This window comes from Cherax quadricarinatus, chromosome 66 (genome assembly GCF_038502225.1).
Source record: "Cherax quadricarinatus isolate ZL_2023a chromosome 66, ASM3850222v1, whole genome shotgun sequence".
NCBI lineage: Eukaryota > Metazoa > Arthropoda > Malacostraca > Decapoda > Parastacidae > Cherax > Cherax quadricarinatus.
In genome coordinates this window covers 10,909,773-10,931,487 of record NC_091357.1, presented here as the reverse complement: position 1 = coordinate 10,931,487, position 21,715 = coordinate 10,909,773, and the positions used below count along the sequence as shown (strand labels likewise).

The window sequence follows — 21,715 nt, the reverse complement described above, 5'->3', positions numbered from 1 at the left end:
ATTGAAATCATTTAATATTAGTACAAATGACAGATTTAGTAATGGGATTCGATTTTTCTTGGCATGATACATTGTTTTTATTAAATTCATACCGGAGGAGTATCTTATACTAACTTAGGATTAACTTAAGATTTAATAAGACTAAAATAAGACTTAATAGGTAATAGCTGTGTAATCCTGCTGTTTACCGCCCACAGATGAGCATAAGATACATAACAAACTAGCCTCTCAGGCGGCACAACAACAAATAACAATAATATTCTACCCACAAGGTACATCACAGGTCGGGGCACCGTTCATCACCTCAATTGTCTGCTCAGCTAATAGTGTACGGTTTTGGTAGTAAGCCGGTTGCTGACTCAAATGGATGTAGGTGTTCCACTCTGCTGAAACTTAAGCAAGGGAATCCACCTGATGTAACTGGTAACTTCTTGGTTTCGTTTCTATTTTTAACGGGAACTTCACTGCCCTGCACTAGGTAATATTTCTTCCCCGGATACCTGAAGCTGTGCTTGGTACGGCGCAAGCGTCAGTGGCCCTGTAAACTCTCACTCAACAAGAAGTGGTGGGGACTTCTCACTTAGTTTCACCTTATTTACATGGTCATAATATAGCTAGTGAAGCAGCTGCATTGGTATTTAGCTTCAAGGCAGCTAACCGTGACCCGCTGAAGTCTCTAGAGCAGCTGTCAGGAAAGATCTCGCCAGCTAATTTAGGTAAAAAGGGATTAAGGGCGATGAACTTGTGTACTCAGGGCGTCCCTGGGTACACGACCTCCCATACTTCCAGGATGCCATCACTCAATCAAGTTTATTCTCTATAAGGATTACAATGCGTGGTTTACAGATTTTGGTTATTCAGTACTACCCCAGCTCTTACGAGGTTGTTAGTCTTTATTTGTTACTGACAGGCTATTTTTTTCATCGAAGTGCAGTGAAAATCTGTCATATTATGGCTTTATTTTGTTATGTTAAATCTAGTAGGATTACTGCACCATTTTGAGGGTGAACATTTTATTTGGATTAGGTAACTTGAGGAACAGGTAGACATTAGTTACACAAATTTAGGTGATTGCAATTATCATATATAGTAACGTGTGTGTAAATTACCAAGGATAACCCATTAAGTCAAATTGACTTATTTCCAATGGGGTCCATAACCGGAGGGTTAGTAACCCCAGGATAACCCAATAAGCCTATGTCATCAGACTGTCATAGTTCTACTGGCACCAAGATGCGACCCACAATAGATACAGTAATTATTTACTGCTAGGTAAACAGGGGTAGCAGGTGTAAGGAAACATGTCCAAGTAAGTTTATATTTAGGTTAAACACTTGCCATATCATATATTTCATTTCTGTTTGTAAATGCTCATCACTGTTTTGCACTGGCTTCTCCATGTAAATACTACTGCTTCTTTGTTACTTCAAATAATTGAGTCCCTTGCCATTCGACATAAGACCCCAGTACGTATTGACAACTGTAATGTGCAGAGTACAGTACTACATTGAACTACATATGCAAGTGTTATTAGTATAACAGTACCGTACTATAGAAAGGGAGGGAGGCTTTAAACTCTACATAGCATTAAGCATGCAGTTTGGGTACACCACAGTGCTCTAATATTTTGAAAGTGAGGCATAAATAATAATTGATTACAAACAATGGAATAAGGTAATGTCATTTGTGAAGCCTCATGTATGTACCATTTTGGGCGAGATTCAGGCTAAAAAATTAAAGAGTATGTACGTAGATGTGAGTTGCAGTAAAAATTAGTAATTGTACTGTACAAGTAACTGTAATATACACTACAACCTCTAAATTTACAGAAGCTAGGTTCCAAGAGAGGCCCCCACATCCCCATAAATCCAGAATCTGAGAATACTACTAAATACTGTCTAATATTTGTTTTTCAATATTGGACTCTTACTTGTGTTTTAGAGGCAATATCACTAAAAACTGATATGACCTCACTAATTATATTAACAGTCATAGGAAGGACTATCCAGGATGAAAAGGGATGTGGCATTGAACACCCAGTGAGCACATTTTACTGGCACACCTATGGCTGTTTTCAGTGTGAGGATCATACATCAAGTTTAAACAAAATGGGCACTGCAGAATCCCCATGAATAATCAGAAGTATTTGTAGGAGAGCCCTTCAGAGATAATGTTGGATAATTGAAGCACATGCAAGCATGTGTGAGCGTGTTAGATAGGAGTGAATGGAGACGAATGGTTTTTGGGACTTCACGAGCTGTTGGAGTGTGAGCAGGGTAATATTTTGTGAAGGTATTCAGGGAAACTGGTTAGCGAGACTTTAGTCCTGGAAATGGAAGTAGAATGTCTGCACTTTAAAGGAGGGGTTTAGGATATTGGCAGTTTGGAGGTATGTCTAAATTGTCATATCTGAGCGCCTCTGCAAAGACAGTGATTATGTATGAGTGATGGTGAAAGTGTTGAATGATGATGAAAGTTTTTTCCTTTCTTTTTGGGGTTTTCTTTCTTTTTGTGTCACCCTTCCTTGGTGGGAAATAGCTAATGTGTTAAAAAAAATGTTTGGAAAGCAGTGGATTTGTTAGCTTGGTGGCTAATGCTCTCACTTCACACGGTGAAGGGTCTGGGTTCGATTCCCAGCCAGAGTAGAAACATTGGGCGTGTTTCTTTCCACCTGTTGTCTATGTTCCTCATCAGTAAAATGGGTACCTGGGTGTTAGTCGACTGGTGTGGGTCTCGTCCTGGGACACTGACCTAATTTGCCAGAAATGCTGAGCACAATAAGGGGCTTTCTATATAGTCAGCTAGGCCTGTATACCATGTACATGTACTTGTAGTAAAATAAAGATATTATTATATTATTTTTTTTTTTATTATCACACTGGCCAATTCCCACCAAGGCAGGGTGGCCCGAAAAAGAAAAACTTTCACCATCATTCACTCCATCACTGTCTTGCCAGAAGGGTGCTTTACACTACAGTTTTTAAACTGCAACATTAGCACCCCTCCTTCAGAGTGCAGAATGCTATTAACAAAGGTGTACCCAATTACTGTACATTCCTAATATTTACAGATACACAAAGAAAAGCCTTGTCACTGGGAAAACTGTCATGCCCATTGCCACAATGGACAAATCAGGGCCAAATGCTGATGTGGAGATGACTGTTGTGAGTGATGATGACACTGACAAGGGTGAGTGTTGGCTACAAGATGCTTCCATCATACCTGATAGTCTCATCTCTTAATAAATCTCATTTCTCCATATCAAGGGCATAATTACATCCAATGTGTTTTAATATTTACATACACCCTTTCATGAGTGTTTTACAACGATAGGAAAGTATATTCAGCACTGAAAAATAGATATTAAAAATATCTGTTTCCAATATCATTAGGTCATATCATATGACCTCTTCAGCTGAAGAGGCCAAGTGATATGGTGCAATCATACTTGGTCCAAATCTTTGTTAACAGTTGTTTATCATATACTCTCACATGTCCTTGACATTTAGTACATTTAATAACTAAATCCATGCATCAGTCTGGAAATCTGTGCTTCTTTCTTCCCCTCAAGGAAGATTCCTTGATGCTGGTGAGGGGCTCTTGATCTAGGGAATTGGATCTGTGCTCCAGGTCCCTAAATTAAGCCTGAATACCTTCCACATTATCCCCTCCCACAAGTGCTGTATAATCCTATGGGTTTAACACATCCCCCTTGATTATAATAATATGCTTCTTTCTGTAAATCTGTGGCTTATTCTGTAAATTAGTTTGTATTGAGAGCTGCACAGTACTGTCATTGTCAGGGTTATTTGTGTAGGAGTTTTATCATTTGGTGATGAGAGATAGCATTACATGACAATAGGTTAAGTAGTGTTAATGTCTGATTTTCTTTTCAGGTCATCATGTTCATTTTTCTGAAGACACGGATGAATTAGGTAACACAGCTATAACCATTAAAGAAAAAGCAGTAGGCTCTGATTATGAAGCTCATGTTGGCTTCCTGCAGGTATGTAATAGATGAAACTCCAGTAAGTTTCTTATAGAAAAAGAATAATCTAATTAAAACTTTAACTCTCTTGACACCAGTTAGTTCATTAAAGATATGTGCTTGTAAGTCTGCTGTTGATCTGTGTCTAGACATACAACTCATAGAAAAAAAGAGCTTCATGATTTCAATAAACCACTATGTAATAATTTAGATCATAAGAACATAAGAAAACAGGAACACTGCAGCAGGCCTGTTGGCCCATACTGGGCAGGTCCTTCACAAATCCATCCCACTAAATATTTCTCCAACTCATTTTCGACGCTACCCAAGCAATAAGCTTTGATAAATTTATTTACTCGTGCAAGTCCCACTTAAATTCAACTCTTCTCACTTGTGTATTTGTCCAGCCTAAATTTGGGTAGCAAGGTTTTACCTTCAGTAACCCTACTAGGCAGATTGTTCCACTTATTAACTACCCTGTTTCCAAACCAGGGTAGTGTTTTTATTCCCCATGTGGCTGACAGGGTAGTGGTGATCAACTAATAAGTCTAGTGGGTCATCTGATAAAACTAGTGTCTGTATTAAAGGAAGGCTACATTGTATTATGTAATATAAATTATTTGAATAAATAAGGTTATTCATATAAATTAGGAACTAGCAGTTTTCACTAAAAGTTTTTTCAATTAAGATGGTTCTGTCTTAGCATCTCTAATTTTAGTACAGTACATGTAAATTTATTCCTTAAGTTCTTTTATTTTTCAGCTTTCCCATCGGTATCAGATTTCTGTCATTTTACCACTGAATGATGCCAGTGATGGATACGAAATAGGAGACTTTCGCAGCGTTTATTGCCATGCTGAAAGCCTACAGGTAAGCTAATTGAAGCAGGTCCCCAACTTATGACGTTTTTTTTGTTTAGGAAAATTGTCTGTAAGTCGATTGTTTAGAACTCAGAATCTATTTTCCAAGTTACTGTGATAGTACATTTTGTCAAAAATAAAATGCTTAATAAAAGTTGTTTTACTGTAAATATTGACTCATTAAATAAAAGTTTAAATTGTATTATATATGCCATAATACTTGAATTTGTATTGTTATTTTAACAAGTCACAGCTGTGCTATAGTATTTTATTTCAACAGGAAATCAAAACTGGTGGACTTGAGGTAACATTTCAATTGTTAGCTCATAAAGAAAAGTTGATGCGGGAGAAGATAATCTTACAGAGGCCCACAGGGGGTGAACTCAAGCTTACTATTCTTGCTCGAGTTTTAGGTACGTAATGACACGATTGCAGACAAAACACCGTACGGATGGGGATTGAGTTTTACAGCACACTTGCCGTGATGTTTGGTAACTTTAATAAACAGGAAACCCTTGGTTTAATGTACTTTAGAAATAGAGGACAAAATCTGCTGGGTCACTTGATTCAGAAACAGTGGACAGAGTCCGTTGGAATTGCCAATTTCTGACCACTTTACTGGATAGTTGAAACCAGTAAATGGGTAGTTTCTTGTACTCATTCGATAGAACAAATGGAGTTCTAGCAAAATAGTTATGATTTTTGTCGACTGATACATTGGAATTGGCTGAAAATAGGGCTCAAAGTGGGCAAAATTGCCCATGCATAAACATTGTCGAGACCATTAACTTTGCAAGAGCATAATTCCGTAAGTTTTCCATCAAATTTCATACTTTTGGTGTCATTATGATTAGGAAAAGATTCTCTATCATTTCATAAGAAAAAATAATTTTTATTTTTTTGAAAAATTTTCAACTCTGAGAGCATGTTTAGGAAAGGGCCTCTTGACCCTGAAAGGGTTAAAGTGCAGGCACTGTACTTCCCATTTCCAGGACTCAAGTCCGGCTAACCAGTTTCCCTGAATCCCTTCACAAAATATTACCCTGCTCACACTCCAACAGCTCATCAGGTCCCAAAAACCATTCGTTTCCATTCACTCCTATCTAACATGCTCACGCATGCCTGCTGGAAGTCAAAACCCCTCGCCCACAAAACCTCCCTTCAACCTTTTTGGGGACAACCCCTACCGCGCCTTTTTCTCCTACAGATTTATACACTCTCCAAGTCATTCTAATATGTTCCATTCTCTCTAAATTTCCAAACCACCTCAATAACCCCTCTTCAGGCCTCTGACTAATACTTTAAGTAACTCCACACCACCTCCTAATTTCCACACTACGAATTCTATACATAATATTTACACTACACATTGCCCTTAGACACGACATATCTGCTGCCTCCTGCCGCCTCCTTGCTGCAGCATTTACAGCCCATGCTTCACACCTATATAAGTGTTGGTACCACTATACTCTCGTACATTCCCTTTTTGGCCTCCATGGATAACGTTCTTTGTCTCCACAGATTCCTTAATGCACCACTCACCTTTTTTCCTTAATCAATTCTATGGTTAACCTCATCCTTCATAAACCCATCCGCTGACAAGTCAACTCCCAAATATCTGAAAACATTCACTTCTTCCATACTCCCTCTCTCCAATGTGATATCCAATTTTTCTTTATCTAAATTGTTTGATGCCCTCATCACCTTACTCTCATCTATGTTCACTTTCAACTTTCTACATTTACACACCCTCCCAAATTTGTCCACTAATGTTTGCAACTTTTCTTTAGAGTCCCCCAAAAGCACAGTACCATCAGAGAAAAGTAACTGTGTCAACTCCCATTTTGTATTTGTTTCCTCATAATTCCCAATATTGATACTTATATTTCCATCCACTGGGACACTTATCCTTGCTTGTTGTGACAGTGTATCAAAAATTTTCTTTATGAATAGTGATGCAAAAAAGTAATTAGTTAATAAGTAGTTTGCCTCCTTGTCATTTTCCAGGATTTCCCATCATATTTTCCCTTCAAGAAGTAAAATCTACACATTTTTTTTTTCAACGCACTAGCCGTCTCCCACCGAAGCAGTTTTCCCTTCAAGAAGTAACATCTACACTTTTTTTTTTTTTAACACGCTAGCAGTCTCCCACCGAAGCAGTGTGACCCAAAAAAAGAAACATTTTCACCATCATTCAACACTTTCACCTTCTTTCTTTCTTTCAACAAACCAGCCGTATCCCACCAAGGCAGGGTGGCCCAAAAAGAAAAATGAAAGTTTTTCTTTTTAAATTTAGTAATTTGTACAGGAGAAGGGATTACTAGCCCCTTGCTCCTGACATTTTAGTCGCCTCTTACAACACGCATGGCTTACAGAGGAAGAATTCTGTTCCACTTCCCCATGGAGATAAGAGGAAATATATAAGAACTAGAAAGAAAATAGAAGAAAACCCAGAGGGATGTGTATATACATGCTCGTACATGTATGTGTAGTGTGACCTAAGTGTAAGAAGAAGTAGCAAGACGTACCTGAAATCTGCATGTTTATGAGACAGAAAAAAGACACCAGCAATCCTACCATCATGTAAAACAAATACAGGCTTTCATTTTACACTCACTTGGCAGGAAGGTAGTACCTCTCTGGGTGGTTCCTGTCTACCAACCTACTACCTACACTTTCACCTTCATTCACACACAATCACTGTCTTTGCAGAGGTGCCCAGATGTCACAGTTTAGATGTCACTCTCATCTCTTGCTGTAAACTACTCTTGAAAATATTGTACAGTGTAGTTAAAGCACCACAGCATCTTCAACACTGCACAGATCCAGGAAGCTTCTCCAGCCATTGCCTTCAAAAGTTAATCAACTTTTCATACTGTTTAGACAAAATCAAATGTGGCTTCTGATTCTTCAAATGTATCAAAAATATCAAGATTTCAAAATCTGTTGGTAGTTGTGTTGATGATATAGCTAGACTGTGGTGCTTGTAGCAGGGATTCTTGTTAAGTCTAATAACCTGTGTGTGGATGATAGAATGATTGGCACTGTTATTGATTTGTCAGTCTGATTGACTAAATAGAAAAATCTAAATTACAAAATAGTCCAGTTTACTGGTTTTATTAATGAATAACTTCAAGAGTGTATCAGTCTGTAGTGGAAGGAAGGCGGGGTAGGGGTCGGCCTAGGAAGGGTTGGAGGGAGGGGGTAAAGGAGGTTTTGTGTGCGAGGGGCTTGGACTTCCAGCAGGCATGCGTGAGCGTGTTTGATAGGAGTGAATGGAGACAAATGGTTTTTAATACTTGACGTGCTGTTGGAGTGTGAGCAAAGTAACATTTATGAAGGGATTCAGGGAAACCGGCAGGCCGGACTTGAGTCCTGGAGATGGGAAGTACAGTGCCTGCACTCTGAAGGAGGGGTGTTAATGTTGCAGTTTAAAAACTGTAGTGTAAAGCACCCTTCTGGCAAGACAGTGATGGAGTGAATGATGGTGAAAGTTTTTCTTTTTCGGGCCACCCTGCCTTGGTGGGAATCGGCCAGTGTGATAATAAAAAAAAAAAAAATGCATTTTTATTTATAAAATCAGTGTTATGTATCAGTAATCTCATATAAGTTTTTAATTGTCTTTGGATGTAGGAAACCTTACAAAAATTTCAGCAAAATGGTAACTACCTTTCATTGCAGGTAAAGGAAAAGGAACACCAATGTTACGTGACTGCATAAAGTGCATCAGTGTTGAGCATGATGATGAGTCGGAAGCCTCTGACTGGCAAGGCTTCACCTAGGTGTTCAAGTACTGCACACAACTTTGCTCAGATTCTCCCATAATTTTGCTGAGAATTCATCCCATAATTGTGCCAAGTATTCTCCTCTTATTGTTATTTTTAAGGTCTGTATTTTGTATTATGTTCCAGTAGAAGTACTATGTAATTGTATCCTCATCTATAATATGTTGGTTGCATATTAGCTGCAACTGTATAGAATAAATTATTGTCTTTTAGACATTTCCTAATCTGTTATATAAAACTTATTTTCCCATTCCCAATCAAGTGGTTATGTAATTTCAACTCAGCAGTCTCTTATGGTTATACATTACTTACCTTAATTCATTATTATGAGTTAGTTGCTCAGTGATATTTTGAAATAATTTTGATGAATTATCTTGGAATTCTTGGTAAGAAACTATAGTACAAAGACAATCTAACATTTGCCGAGAGTTAGGTTCCTAAAAGTTCATGAAGATTAAAAAATCTGAGACCACCATTAGATTCTGTCTGAGTGGAGACAGGACACACATTGCAGGACAAGCCTTCATTGGGAAAAATGTTAATCTTAATACTTGTAATAAAGAATGACAAGACAGAAATTAGGTAGGGGTGTAGGAGATCCAGTGAGCACATGTTCAGTGAAATCCTATAGTTGGTTTTCAGTTTAGAGGTCATGTACCAGTCCAAAATAAAATGGGCACTATAGAAAAACTACAAGTAATGAAAGCAGGGAACCCTTGAGCAAAAAGGTTGAATAATAAAAGCATGTGAATTTAAATGGTCTTGAATTCCATGGCTTGATTGTATGATGTTTCATAATGCAGCTCCCATGCATTTAGGACAAAGAATAAATTCATGGAAAAATTGTACTCTTGGTAAAAATTAAAGCAGTACAGAGAGGTAATGCATATAATAAAGCTGAGGATAGTTGAAGTACAGTATGTATGTACCATACATCATATTGAAAATAATTTAATTTAATTGCTTATATCTCTGCAACCAATATGCATATTATTTTAATGCATAAAATAATAGCAATATTATTTTCACAAATAAATACTCTTGTTTATAATCTGTTTACAGTTTAGCTAAGCAGTCTGTCACAGCTTACATGCGGAGCTAGGATTACCCATGAGGTTTGTGCAGTGATTAATACTTTGGTAGTGCATAAACAAAATAGAGGATAAAATAGTTGAACACTATTAATAGGGCATCTTCCAGGTCAGGAGCTTTGAACAGCAGCAATGCCATTAAGTTAGAAATCATATTTTGTGTTAAAAGAGCTTAGACCTGTTAATTTTTATATAAAAGGATGACTTCCTTTTAAAACTGAGTTGTCATTACATAGTTTGCTAGGGAGAAGTGAAGCATTTCACCTTCACTATAAAAGTCTAATCCATATAGTAGAATTTGCATGAGTTATATACAGTATACACAATATATTTGTGTTGTTTTAAGTACTGTACTACTTTTCCAGCCTATTCTTGCACCATGTGTGAAAAATGTTCCAATTTAAAAGTTTCCTGGCATTCTTCAACCATCTTGTTGCCTAATGTATTTTGGCCATTTTTTAATTATACTTATTGTAGATAATATGCACCTATATAGATTTTAGTGAAGTAACTTAACCCAGACTAACCTTACCTAAAATAAAGAAAATGGTGTATGAAAATTTGCAAGAAGCGTTAGGAAACTGATGTTGGGCACCATGTTAGGAAACTGATGTAGGGTAAGTTGAGAGTAAGTTGCTACGTATATAGCAAGTTAAGTATTTACTGTAATGTTTTTACTAGGAGTCATCACGCAAGCCAGTGTCTTGTATTCTTTATACAGATACTATTTCAATTAAGTAAACCCTTGATATAATGGAATAATAGGGAGGGGCAAGTGGATGGTAATGGCTATTGTAGTAGGTAGAAAAAGATTGTTCATTGTGATAGTAACAATAACAGACAATTCTGTAGCCATTGGACTTTGTCCGTTGTTTCTGAGTCGATTGACCCAGCAAATTTTGCTATGTATTTCCAAAGTCCATGGAGGTTCATTATATCGTGGGTTTATTTTAATAAGCACAATGTGTGAGATTGCTTGGATATATGGAGTTGTTGTGGGATTGCTAAGTGAGGGTTTAGGAGGGAAGGTTTTTGACTAGAGCATGGCAGTTCATTATAGTAGATTCCTTCAACATTCCCATGGGGTCTTTGTCTATAGCTAAACTAATTGAATACAGTAACTGTGATGCAGTTGTATTGAGCTAAAGTAAAAGTCCAGTTGTTTTTTGGAAGTAGTCTGTTGACTAATTTTAAGCAGAAATTTATTAAATTATCAATATTGATGTAACATATTTTTATATAAAAAAGAAGCATACACATTAAGGTTATACTAATGAATCTGGTATCCAGATAGTATATATAATCTATCAAGAATGAGTACATTAGTCTGTTGTTGAATCTAATCTAACAGTAAGATAATTATTCAAGAACTAATACATTAGTTTGATGTTAACCCTAACCTAAGAGAATTTCGTGTTGAACCTAACCTAACAACTTAATCAAGGATTAGTACATTAGTCTAATGTTGAATGTAAATACATAGAATAACTCAGGTCTCTTCATGACACCACTCACACTCTTTGTGGACACTTGTCATATTGATATTTTTATGACATAAGTGTACCATTTAATCTCAGCCATAAATCAAATATTTTTTGCCCAGTGATGTATAATAATGGCAGTGATGTACAATAATGTCAGGAGAAAAGCTGTAATTAATTTTGGAATGCTGGACAGTACTATACTGTAGAATATGTATTAGTTTTGCAGTCTTTTATACAGCATACCAGTTCACCGTATTTGGAATATATCTTCACACTATTGTATATTTTATCTCATTTTCATTAAAAATATATACAGTAATTCATGAAAATATGATAGGTTATCTCCTCAATTTTAATGGTTTATAATGTTTGAAAACTTTAAATAAAAAGTACTCTGTAAGAATGATGAGAAATGCCAGTAGCACACTGCAGTTGGATACATTATATACATAATGTATAAAAGATTGAGAGAGACGTGCTGATCACATTTTTGGACTACAAGTTCATATTTAACATTTTCTGATTTTTGGAGTAATTTCTGTGATTTGTGTTTTGCTGGTAAAATGCCTAAGAGAAAAGCACAGCTTATGGTAAACCTCAGTGCATGGGAATCTACAATTGGCTTTTGCAAAATTATTTTGTTTCAGATTCGATATCTAAATATCATTTTGCTCTGGTGGATATTGACATTAATAAGAATGACCAGAACAGAAAGATTTAGACTTGGTGAAACCAACGAGGACATTTTAAATGAAATCTTATGGTAGTTTTCAATTTAATGGTCACACCCACAAAAATGGGTGCATTTGGAAAAATGAGAATCAAATTTATTCATGGATTACCCACCCATAAAAAAGTTGGATGAAAAAATTCCTTTAATTGTGAGCCCCTGTGAGTTTGTGGGGTTGACTGCACTCTGTGCCCTTTTCTTATAACTGGATTGAGCTATGGTTGAGAATATGTGGTAGTACTTTCATCACCTTATTTGATTCTTCATTTGCTTGTAATTTTTTCCTTATTCGTGCATTAATTAAAGTACTACAGTGGTACCTCGAGTTATGAACTTAATTCGTTCCAGAAGGCTGTTCGAGTGCTGATACCAAACGAATTTGTTCCCATAAGGAATAATGTAAATTAGATTAGTCCATTTCAGACCCCCAAAAATACACTTACAAAAATACACTTACATAATTGTTCGGGTTGGGAGCTGTTCAAAACTCGAGGTATCACTGTACTGTATATCTGTTTAATATAATGACAAACTATTGATGTTTTTCTGTGTAATGGTTTATAATAGTATAGAGTTATTGATGTTGTGTCACAATATAGAGAAGTGGTTCCCAAACTGGTGTACACATTCCCAGGGATGCACAAGGTCTTCTGAGGATGTACGAGAAAAATCATGTAATGGTGGACTGTATATTTTAAGGATTTCAATGAGCACATTTATCTAGTGGTGGGATAAAACTTAGGCTCATTATGGAATTATCATCACAACTGACTAATGAACAAAATGAATACAATTGATTGAAACTCAGTGTACCTCTGATCTTTGCTGGTTTGGAATCTGATAAGCACAGTGCAGTAACTGTTAGTGATTCTGGGGATTATCTTCTCAAGGTCTCAAACCAGGCCTCCTAGGTTGGAAAGGAAATATTATAGGATTAAGAAGTAGGGTATTAAAAACACACAGGAAAGTAAAGGTATGTGTACAGTACATGTATAGTAAATGTAAGTAGAAGTTTGTAAGATTTACCTGTCATCTTACACGTTTATGAGACAGGATGAAAAGATCAGCAATCCTGCCAAGGTGTACATCATTTAACAGGTTTCCATTTCACATACATTTAACAAGCTGATTTTACCTGCCTGGATGGATGCTCTCTTCCAACCTACTACCTATGATTAAGTGAAAATGTGACCTGTTTCTCCTTTAGTTTTCATCTCCCACCAAGATAGGGTAACCCAAAATAAGAAACACATTCACCATCACTCATTCAATAACTGTCTTGCCAAAAGTGTTAATTGTTACTGTCATGTATTAATGTAAATATGTATATTATTATCTTATATTTTCAAATGTGATATTTGCTACAGAGGAGGCTAGCATTGCCATCAGTGCTAGTATTAAAGAGGGCCAAAGAGATGCACAGGAACAGTGAAAAGGGGAAACAAAATGAATTGGTATCATTTGACCTGAGGTTTACATAGATTGGTGATACCAAAAGTAAGTCCACAGGTTCTAGCTAAGAGCTGTCTGAAGCCCTCTTATTTACATTGCCACCTACAAACTAGATATAAAAATATATATAAGACATGCCAGTGGATTGTTTCAAATGTAATTTGGAATGGTTAAGAAAACTAACCTACTTTACAGAATTTTTTTCAGCTTTGAATGAACTGAATTTAAGTCTACAGGATGTTACTCCTACAGTGTTCAACACAAGATATGGGTGAAGCATTGATAAAAAATTATATTCTATATTCATCATATGCTTTCCAACTCTAGAAGAATTTATTGAAACAAATTAAATTGTCATGGATGAGCATGTAAAAGGCCTCAAAACTGAACACCTCAAGCACCTGAGTCATCATCTATGGAGGAACTTTTTACCTTGAAACCTATCTCAAACCTCAATATGCAGTCCATTTCAAGTGTCTTCCCTTCCCCTACCTCTAATTTCATGAGCAGGAGCAACTAATGGAGTTACTGTCTGATGGGGGACTGCAAATACAGTTCAAACAAAAATCACTTTTTGATTTTTGGACACAAGACATGGATATTTAGATTTATCTAAGCTAGCCTTGAAAATATTGAAGCACTTTGTCATGACATATCTATACTAGGCCAGTTTTGCACCTCTCACAGCATTGAAGAAGAAAAAATATCACCAATGGATGGATGCTGAAAAAAATATACGAGTGAAACTCCTTACTTGCTCCCAACTTTGCTGTTCTGTGTACTGAAATGCAGGACCATCCATTGCATTGATAGGTAAGTTTTTATTGTTATTGCTATCCAAAAGATGTCATAAAATTGTTTGTGTGAAATATGCACAATTATCCTTCAGTACAGCTAAAGGTGAGGGAGAGTGCAAGGACTTGGTCATTGTTTGGAAAAGGTACACTGATACAGAGAATTAACTTTATCAACCCAATTTGCATTGATATGCATTTGCTATATGGTTTTAAATGCTGTATCAATTTTATCATTTTTTTTTTAATATTAAATGCTGCAGTAGGCTGTCATTATACACAGAGGTTGCAACACCTTACATGTGGCAGTTTGTGTAATATTCAATTTAATATTTAGACATTACCCCCTATAATAAAGAATTAAGTATCAATACTGTACAGGGATAAAAGTCAGTTGCCTTCATCAGCATTGTAACTATTGCCACTATGCATCTACATGTTTCATAGCACTGTACAGTACTTTACATACTGCTATTTGCTCTTACCTCTTAAAATTCACCAAATAACATTGCAGTGTGTAATGTCAGATTGCCAGCTATGTCCTCATTTTTTTCCATGCATTCCAAGAAAAAAATTAACATTTGCCCAAAGAAAACAGCTCTTTAAATAAATTTCCATCACTTTATTTTTGTACAGTGCTTTGTTTACTTTGGTAATTGAGCTTTGGAAGTTGTTGTTAGGTTTATTGACTATACTGTACAGTGCTCAACAGTCATTAAGTATGCAGATTATGTACACTGATATATATACACCCAGGGCCCCTGGGCAACAGGCAGTTGCCCAGGGGTTCCCACATTTTAGGGGCCCCTTACAAAAAAAGTAGCCTATACTACTAGGAAAATTATAATTTATAATGGATAATTAAAAATGTACCATAATAGCATCAGTCTTCTGATGTTTAAATAGCGTGATTGAAACAAATTACTTGATTCTCAAATGTGTATGGATGATAGTAAGGAAATTATGGTATGATGGGCCAATTTACAAATCTAAGGTTCTTTAATGATCAAGTATTACCATCTGTTAAAATAACCTTTTCAAGACCTTGAACACTAAGTAGTACCACATACCTACACTGTGTGAGCCATGCTCAACTTTTGTGTTCAAACTAGGAAATTCTGTAGCTACAAAATAAATAGTAATATTAATGTAGTAGGATTAGCAACAATAATGATAACAATAATAATAATAATAATAATAATAATAATAATAATAATAATAATAGCAATAACAGTCATAATAATAATAATAATACTTTAATAATCACAAGAGTGATTGGGGGTTTCCCCCACAAACTGCCCAGGGGCCCCTACGTGAGTAAATCTAGTTCTGTATACACCTCTCAGTATATACATACAGTACTTTAACCTCTAATGTAGGGAGAAAAGCAACTCGATATAAACACCCAGAAATACACTTTTTAGTGTATACATTCTCAAGCATTAGGAGAGGTAGCCAGGAATGGAAGCTCATCACATATGTATTTGTACCAATTTACAACTTGCTGGCACAAGTGACTTATGAAATCTTTTTTTGGGTTTGGACAAATCTAAATATTTTTAATGAAATACAGGTACTGTACAGTGAAATCCCACTTGTCCAAGGTACCTGGTGAACCTGAAGTTCTTCCTGCTTTGATGCTGATAGACTTTGATCTGAGGAATTGGTGCTGCTTTGCCCTTTCTTGGATCAAACCTGATTGTCTCCTATTTCCAGATGTTGTATGATCCCAGTGGGTTTAATGCTTCCCCATGAATATAATAATTGTAATGCAATGATTGCTTGTTTATCCAGATAAAGTATCATTTATTTAGCAGAAGAACTTTCCTTATGCCAAACTCATTTGCCTTTGCAGTCACACACATAGGCATACAAAATCAAACAAATAAAAATAAAATTACAATATTATTCTTCATTGTCTATAAATTAGACACATGTGCAACTCTTGGGTATCTTTACTGAGGAAACGTTTTGCCACACAGTGGCTTCATCAGTCCATACAAAGGAGAATGGTGAAGAACAGGAGTTTGAGGTAATCAGTCCCTCAGCCTTGAGTTGATGTGGTCAATCCATCAATCTTGAAAAGAATACAGCATATCTGTGGAGAAGTAGCTTATATACCATAGGCAGGAGAGGTGCAGCAGTCATAGGTGGTATCACCTACGGTTTGCCACACAGTGGCAAAATGTTTCCTCAATAAAGATACCCAAGAGTTGCACATGTCTAATTCATCAGCGTGTCAGTTCTTTGAACCATTCATTGACAATTGTCTATAAAAATGAAAGCAATGCAATATATTTTTTTCTGGAAAAGATGCTCGGTCCATGTTTCTTATTTTTCAAATGTATTCCATACGGTCAAGGAGGTTATCCTTAAGGAGGTCAATAACAGTAGGAAAGTGACTGATATTGATCATTACTTCATTACAGCCTAATATATATAGAATAACTTGTCAATCATGGCTCAGCATTTGCAAGGCAAAGTTTTGCTTTTACTGTACTAGACAGTATATTTTAGTTTATTAAGCTACTAGTATAAGCATTTTTCTTAATACAATAAACTTGTAGTGTTCATACTGCATATAGTTTTCAGAGGTCAATACAGGTACTGCCTTTCAAAAAAGGATTTCTTGATGCTTGTGAAGAACTTTTGATCAAAGGAATGAGAACTACCCTGCCCTTCCTCATATCAAACTTGATTACCTCTCATTCCCTAGGTGCTGTACAGCCATTACAGCTTTAGCTGTCCATAAATATAAGGTACTGCACTGCACATAATCGTGTAACAAGTAAATCTTTCCCAGCAAATATCTTGCCATCTGATGATGATGATGATGAACCAACAGGTGTAAGTAAATTAAGGTAAAATATTTGTTTTCAGTTTACATTCTAAAAGTGATTTTGTTATGGAAATAATCAAAATATGTAATGTTTAATCTAATAAAAACACTTATTAGGGGACTCAAAAATAGGCTCACTCATTTGCAATTTTATCTTGAATGAGATTGATCCAGCCTAATTAATCTAGATAGGTGGGAATTCACTGTATATGAAAACTGTTGTTTACTGTAGGAATACTGTATGCAGTAGTATATTATATTGTATAACATAGTATTTTTATGTACGAATTCCATGATAATGGATTGAACTTATTATACCGGGTAGTAATTCTGCTCGTTGTTTTGTAATGCTGAGTATAATTTCTTGAATCAGTATTATACAGTACCCTATTCATATATAAATTTGGCACTGTGTTACCCCTTCAGGCTAAGTAGTGCTTCTTCGTGAATATAAAAATAATGATCACATATATGAATGCATGCTGTACCTTACATTGAAAAAGTAATTTTAACTCCAGTATTCTTTGCTCATTTATATTTTTCAGGAATAATTTATCATCTCAGGATTTGTATATAGTAATTTGAGGCAAATGGAATTTTTATTACCTTAATTTTTATATGCTTGCCACAATATTTATAGATGGATATAAGAGGTTAATATTTTAAATGCATCCTCAGATCAGATTTTTTTTTCTCCCAAAATACATTTAGGCATGCATCTTCATACATTGTTTCTATATTATAGCTATATCTATAAACTGAGGAAGAACTTCCAAACAAATACAGTGGTACCTCGAGTTTCGTACAGCTCCCAACTCGAACAGTTAAGTAAACGTATTATTGTAAGTGCTTTTGTAAGTGTATTTTTGGGGGTCTGAAATGGACTAATCTAATTTACATTATTCTTTATGGGAACAAATTCATTTAGTAGCGGCACTCGAACAGCCTTCTGGAATGAATTAAGGCCGAAACTCTGGGTACCACTGTACTAGAAAGTGTCTTCACTAGCCGTGGTAGAACATGTAATGGTTAATAAGAGGCGATAGTAAATGATACATACAATCACTAAGAACCCAATACTGTACGTCAAATTAAAAATTCAAGATGGAACTCCCTGCACCAGTTTCTACAAATAGGTATATTAATCAATTTATGCACACAGGAGCATCTTTACACAAAACCATATAAGATCACACATCCATACTCATAGATGTAGATAACTATGCCCACAGTTATTTTGTGTTGTGATTAATCAGAAGATTTATAGAAGCACCTTTTTCAAATGTTAATTTTAACATTTGCATCATGTTGATAAGCAAGCCAGGTGACCTCAGTAAACCATGGAAACACTATCATTGGTTATTTCTGTGTACTGTATATTGTCACCACAGCATTACTTGCTTTTCTTCTATATTTTATCTGTTTACATTTTATTATTATATTGTCATTATTATTATTATTATTATTATTATTATTATTATTATTATCATTATTATTATTATTATTATTAACATATCGGCTGTATCCCACCAAGGCATGGTGACCTAATAAGAAAAACTAAAATTTTCCTTTTTTTTTTTTTTTTAATTTATAATTTATACAGGAGGAGTAGCTACTAGCCCATGACTCCCAGCATTTTAGTCGCTTCTTACGACACGCATGGCTTAGGAAGGGAGAATTCTTTCCATTTCCCCATGGAGTATTATTATTATTATTATTATTATTATTTTTTTTTTTTTTTTTTCAACAAGTCGGTCGTCTCCCACCGAGGCAGGGTGACCCAAAAAAGAAAGAAAATCCCCAAAAAGAAAATACTTTCATCATCATTCAACACTTTCACCACACTCGCACATTATCACTGTTTTTGCAGAGGTGCTCAGAATACAACAGTCTAGAAGCATACACATATAAAGATACACAACATATCCCTCCAAACTGCCAATATCCCAAACCCCTCCTTTAAAGTGCAGGCATTGTACTTCCCATTTCCAGGACTCAAGTCCGACTATATGAAAATAACCGGTTTCCCTGAATCCCTTCACTAAATATTACCCTGCTCACACTCCAACAGATCGTCAGGTCCCAAGTACCATTCGTCTCCATTCACTCCTATCTAACACGCTCATGCACGCTTGCTGGAAGTCCAAGCCCCTTACCCACAAAACCTCCTTTACCCCCTCTCTCCAACCCTTTCGAGGACGACCCCTACCCCGCCTTCCTTCCCCTATAGATTTATATGCTTTCCATGTCATTCTACTTTGATCCATTCTCTCTAAATGACCAAACCACCTCAACAACCCCTCTTCTGCCCTCTGACTAATACTTTTATTAACTCCACACCTTCTCCTAATTTCCACACTCCGAATTTTCTGCATAATATTTACACCACACATTGCCCTTAAACAGGACATCTCCACTGCCTCCAACCGTCTCCTCGCTGCTGCATTTACCACCCAAGCTTCACACCCATATAAGAGTGTTGGTACTACTATACTTTCATACATTCCCTTCTTTGCCTCCATAGATAACGTTTTTTGACTCCACATATACCTCAACGCACCACTCACCTTTTTTCCCTCATCAATTCTATGATTAACCTCATCCTTCATAAATCCATCCGCCGACACGTCAACTCCCAAGTATCTGAAAACATTCACTTCTTCCATACTCCTCCTCCCCAATTTGATATCCAATTTTTCTTTATCTAAATCATTTGACACCCTCATCACCTTACTCTTTTCTATGTTCACTTTCAACTTTCTACCTTTACACACATTCCCAAACTCATCCACTAACCTTTGGAATTTTTCTTTAGAATCTCTCATAAGCACAGTATCATCAGCAAAAAGTAACTGTGTCAATTCCCATTTTGAATTTGATTCCCCATAATTTAATCCCACCCCTCTCCCAAACACCCTAGCATTTACTTCCTTTACAACCCCATCTATAAATATATTAAACAACCATGGTGACATTACACATCCCTGTCTAAGACCTACTTTTACCGGGAAGTAGTCTCCCTCTCTTCTACACACCCTAACCTGAGCCTCACTATCCTCATAAAAACTCTTTACAGCATTTAATAACTTACCACCTATTCCATATACTTGCAACATCTGCCACATTGCTCCTCTATCCACTCTATCATATGCCTTTTCTAAATCCATAAATGCAATAAAAACTTCCCTATCTTTATCTAAATACTGTTCACATATATGCTTCAATGTAAACACCTGATCTACACATCCCCTACCCACTCTAAAACCTCCTTGCTCATCCGCAATCCTACATTCTGTCTTACCTCTAATTCTTTCAATTATAACCCTACCGTACACTTTTCCTGGTATACTCAGTAAGCTTATTCCTCTATAATTTTTACAGTCTCTTTTGTCCCCTTTCCCTTTATATAAAGGGACTATACATGCTCTCTGCCAATCCCTAGGTACCTTCCCCTCTTTCATACATTTATTAAACAAAAGTACCAACCACTCCAACACTATATCCCCCCCTGCTTTTAACATTTCTATCATGATCCCATCAGTTCCAGCTGCTTTACCCCCTTTCATTTTACGTAATGCCTCACGTACCTCCCCCACACTTACATTCTGCTCTTCTTCACTCCTTAAAGATGGTATACCTCCCTGACCAGTGCATGAAATTACTGCCTCTGTTTCTTCCTTAACATTTAAAAGTTCCTCAAAATATTCTCGCCATCTACCCAATACCTCCATCTCCCCATCTACTAACTCCCCTACTCTGTTTTTAACTCACTCCAAAATTTTTTTCTTATTTTCATTAAAATTTCTTGACAGTGCCTCTCCCACTCTATCATCTGCTCTCCTTTTGCACTCTCTCACCACTCTCTTTACCTTTCTTTTACTCTCCATATACTCTGCTCTTCTTATAACACTTCTGCTTTGTAAAAACCTCTCATAAGCTACCTTTTTCTCTTTTATCACACCCTTTACTTCATCATTCCACCAATCACTCCTCTTTCCTCCTGCCCCCACCCTCCTATAACCACAAACTTCTGCCCCACATTCTAATACTGCATTTTAAAACTATTCCAACCCTCTTCAACCCCCCCACTACTCATCTTTGCACTAGCCCACCTTTCTGCCAATAGTCGCTTATATCTCACCCGAACTTCCTCCTCCCTTAGTTTATACACTTTCACCTCCCTCTTACTTGTTGTTGCCACCTTTTCCCATCTACCTCTTACTCTAACTGTAGCTACAACTAAATAATGATCCGATATATCAGTTGCCCCTCTATAAACATGTACATCCTGGAGCCTACCCATCAACCTTTTATCCATATATATATATATATATATATATATATATATATATATATATATATATATATATATATATATATATATATATATATATATATACATATATATATATATATTATATTATATATATATATACATATATATATATTATATATATATATATATATATATTTTTTTTTTTTCAACAAGTCGGCCGTCTCCCACCGAGGCAGGGTGACCCAAAAAAGAAAGAAAATCCCCAAAAAGAAAATACTTTCATCACCATTCAACACTCTCAACACACTCGCACACTATCACTGTTTTTGCAGAGGTGCTCAGAATACAACAGTCCAGAAGCACACACATATAAAGATACACAACATATCCCTCCAAACTGCCAATATCCCAAACCC

At 36.1% G+C, this 21,715-nt stretch overlaps 1 protein-coding gene across 4 annotated transcripts; it reads left to right on the top strand.

Annotated features, from left to right (window-relative positions):
* The first annotated feature begins 268 nt into the window (after positions 1 to 268).
* LOC128704082 (adipose-secreted signaling protein) lies at positions 269 to 20,952 on the top strand. Of its 4 annotated transcripts, none has more exons than XM_070099059.1 (6): positions 269 to 423; positions 3,071 to 3,189; positions 3,897 to 4,006; positions 4,751 to 4,858; positions 5,129 to 5,261; positions 8,530 to 20,952. In XM_070099059.1, exons 2-6 carry the CDS (start codon positions 3,108 to 3,110, stop codon positions 8,628 to 8,630), a joined length of 534 nt encoding a protein of 177 aa, XP_069955160.1. In that variant the 5' UTR covers positions 269 to 423; positions 3,071 to 3,107; the 3' UTR covers positions 8,631 to 20,952. The 4 variants fall into 4 exon arrangements, with proteins under 4 accessions (XP_069955160.1, XP_053655078.1, XP_069955161.1 ...); XM_053799103.2 differs by lacking the exon at positions 269 to 423 and adding an exon at positions 523 to 716; XM_070099060.1 differs by lacking the exon at positions 269 to 423 and adding an exon at positions 524 to 565.
* Positions 20,953 to 21,715: the final 763 nt, after the last annotated feature.

What these genes read in the sequence shown, in the direction of transcription:
- LOC128704082 (XM_070099059.1), top strand. Translation starts at nt 3,108, where the DNA reads ATGCCCATTGCCACAATGGACAAATCAGGGCCAAATGCTGATGTGGAG. An exon ending in CTCATGTTGGCTTCCTGCAG is followed by an intron (nt 4,007 to 4,750) that starts GTATGTAATAGA and finishes TTTATTTTTCAG; the next exon opens with CTTTCCCATCGGTATCAGAT. An exon ending in GCCATGCTGAAAGCCTACAG is followed by an intron (nt 4,859 to 5,128) that starts GTAAGCTAATTG and finishes TTATTTCAACAG; the next exon opens with GAAATCAAAACTGGTGGACT.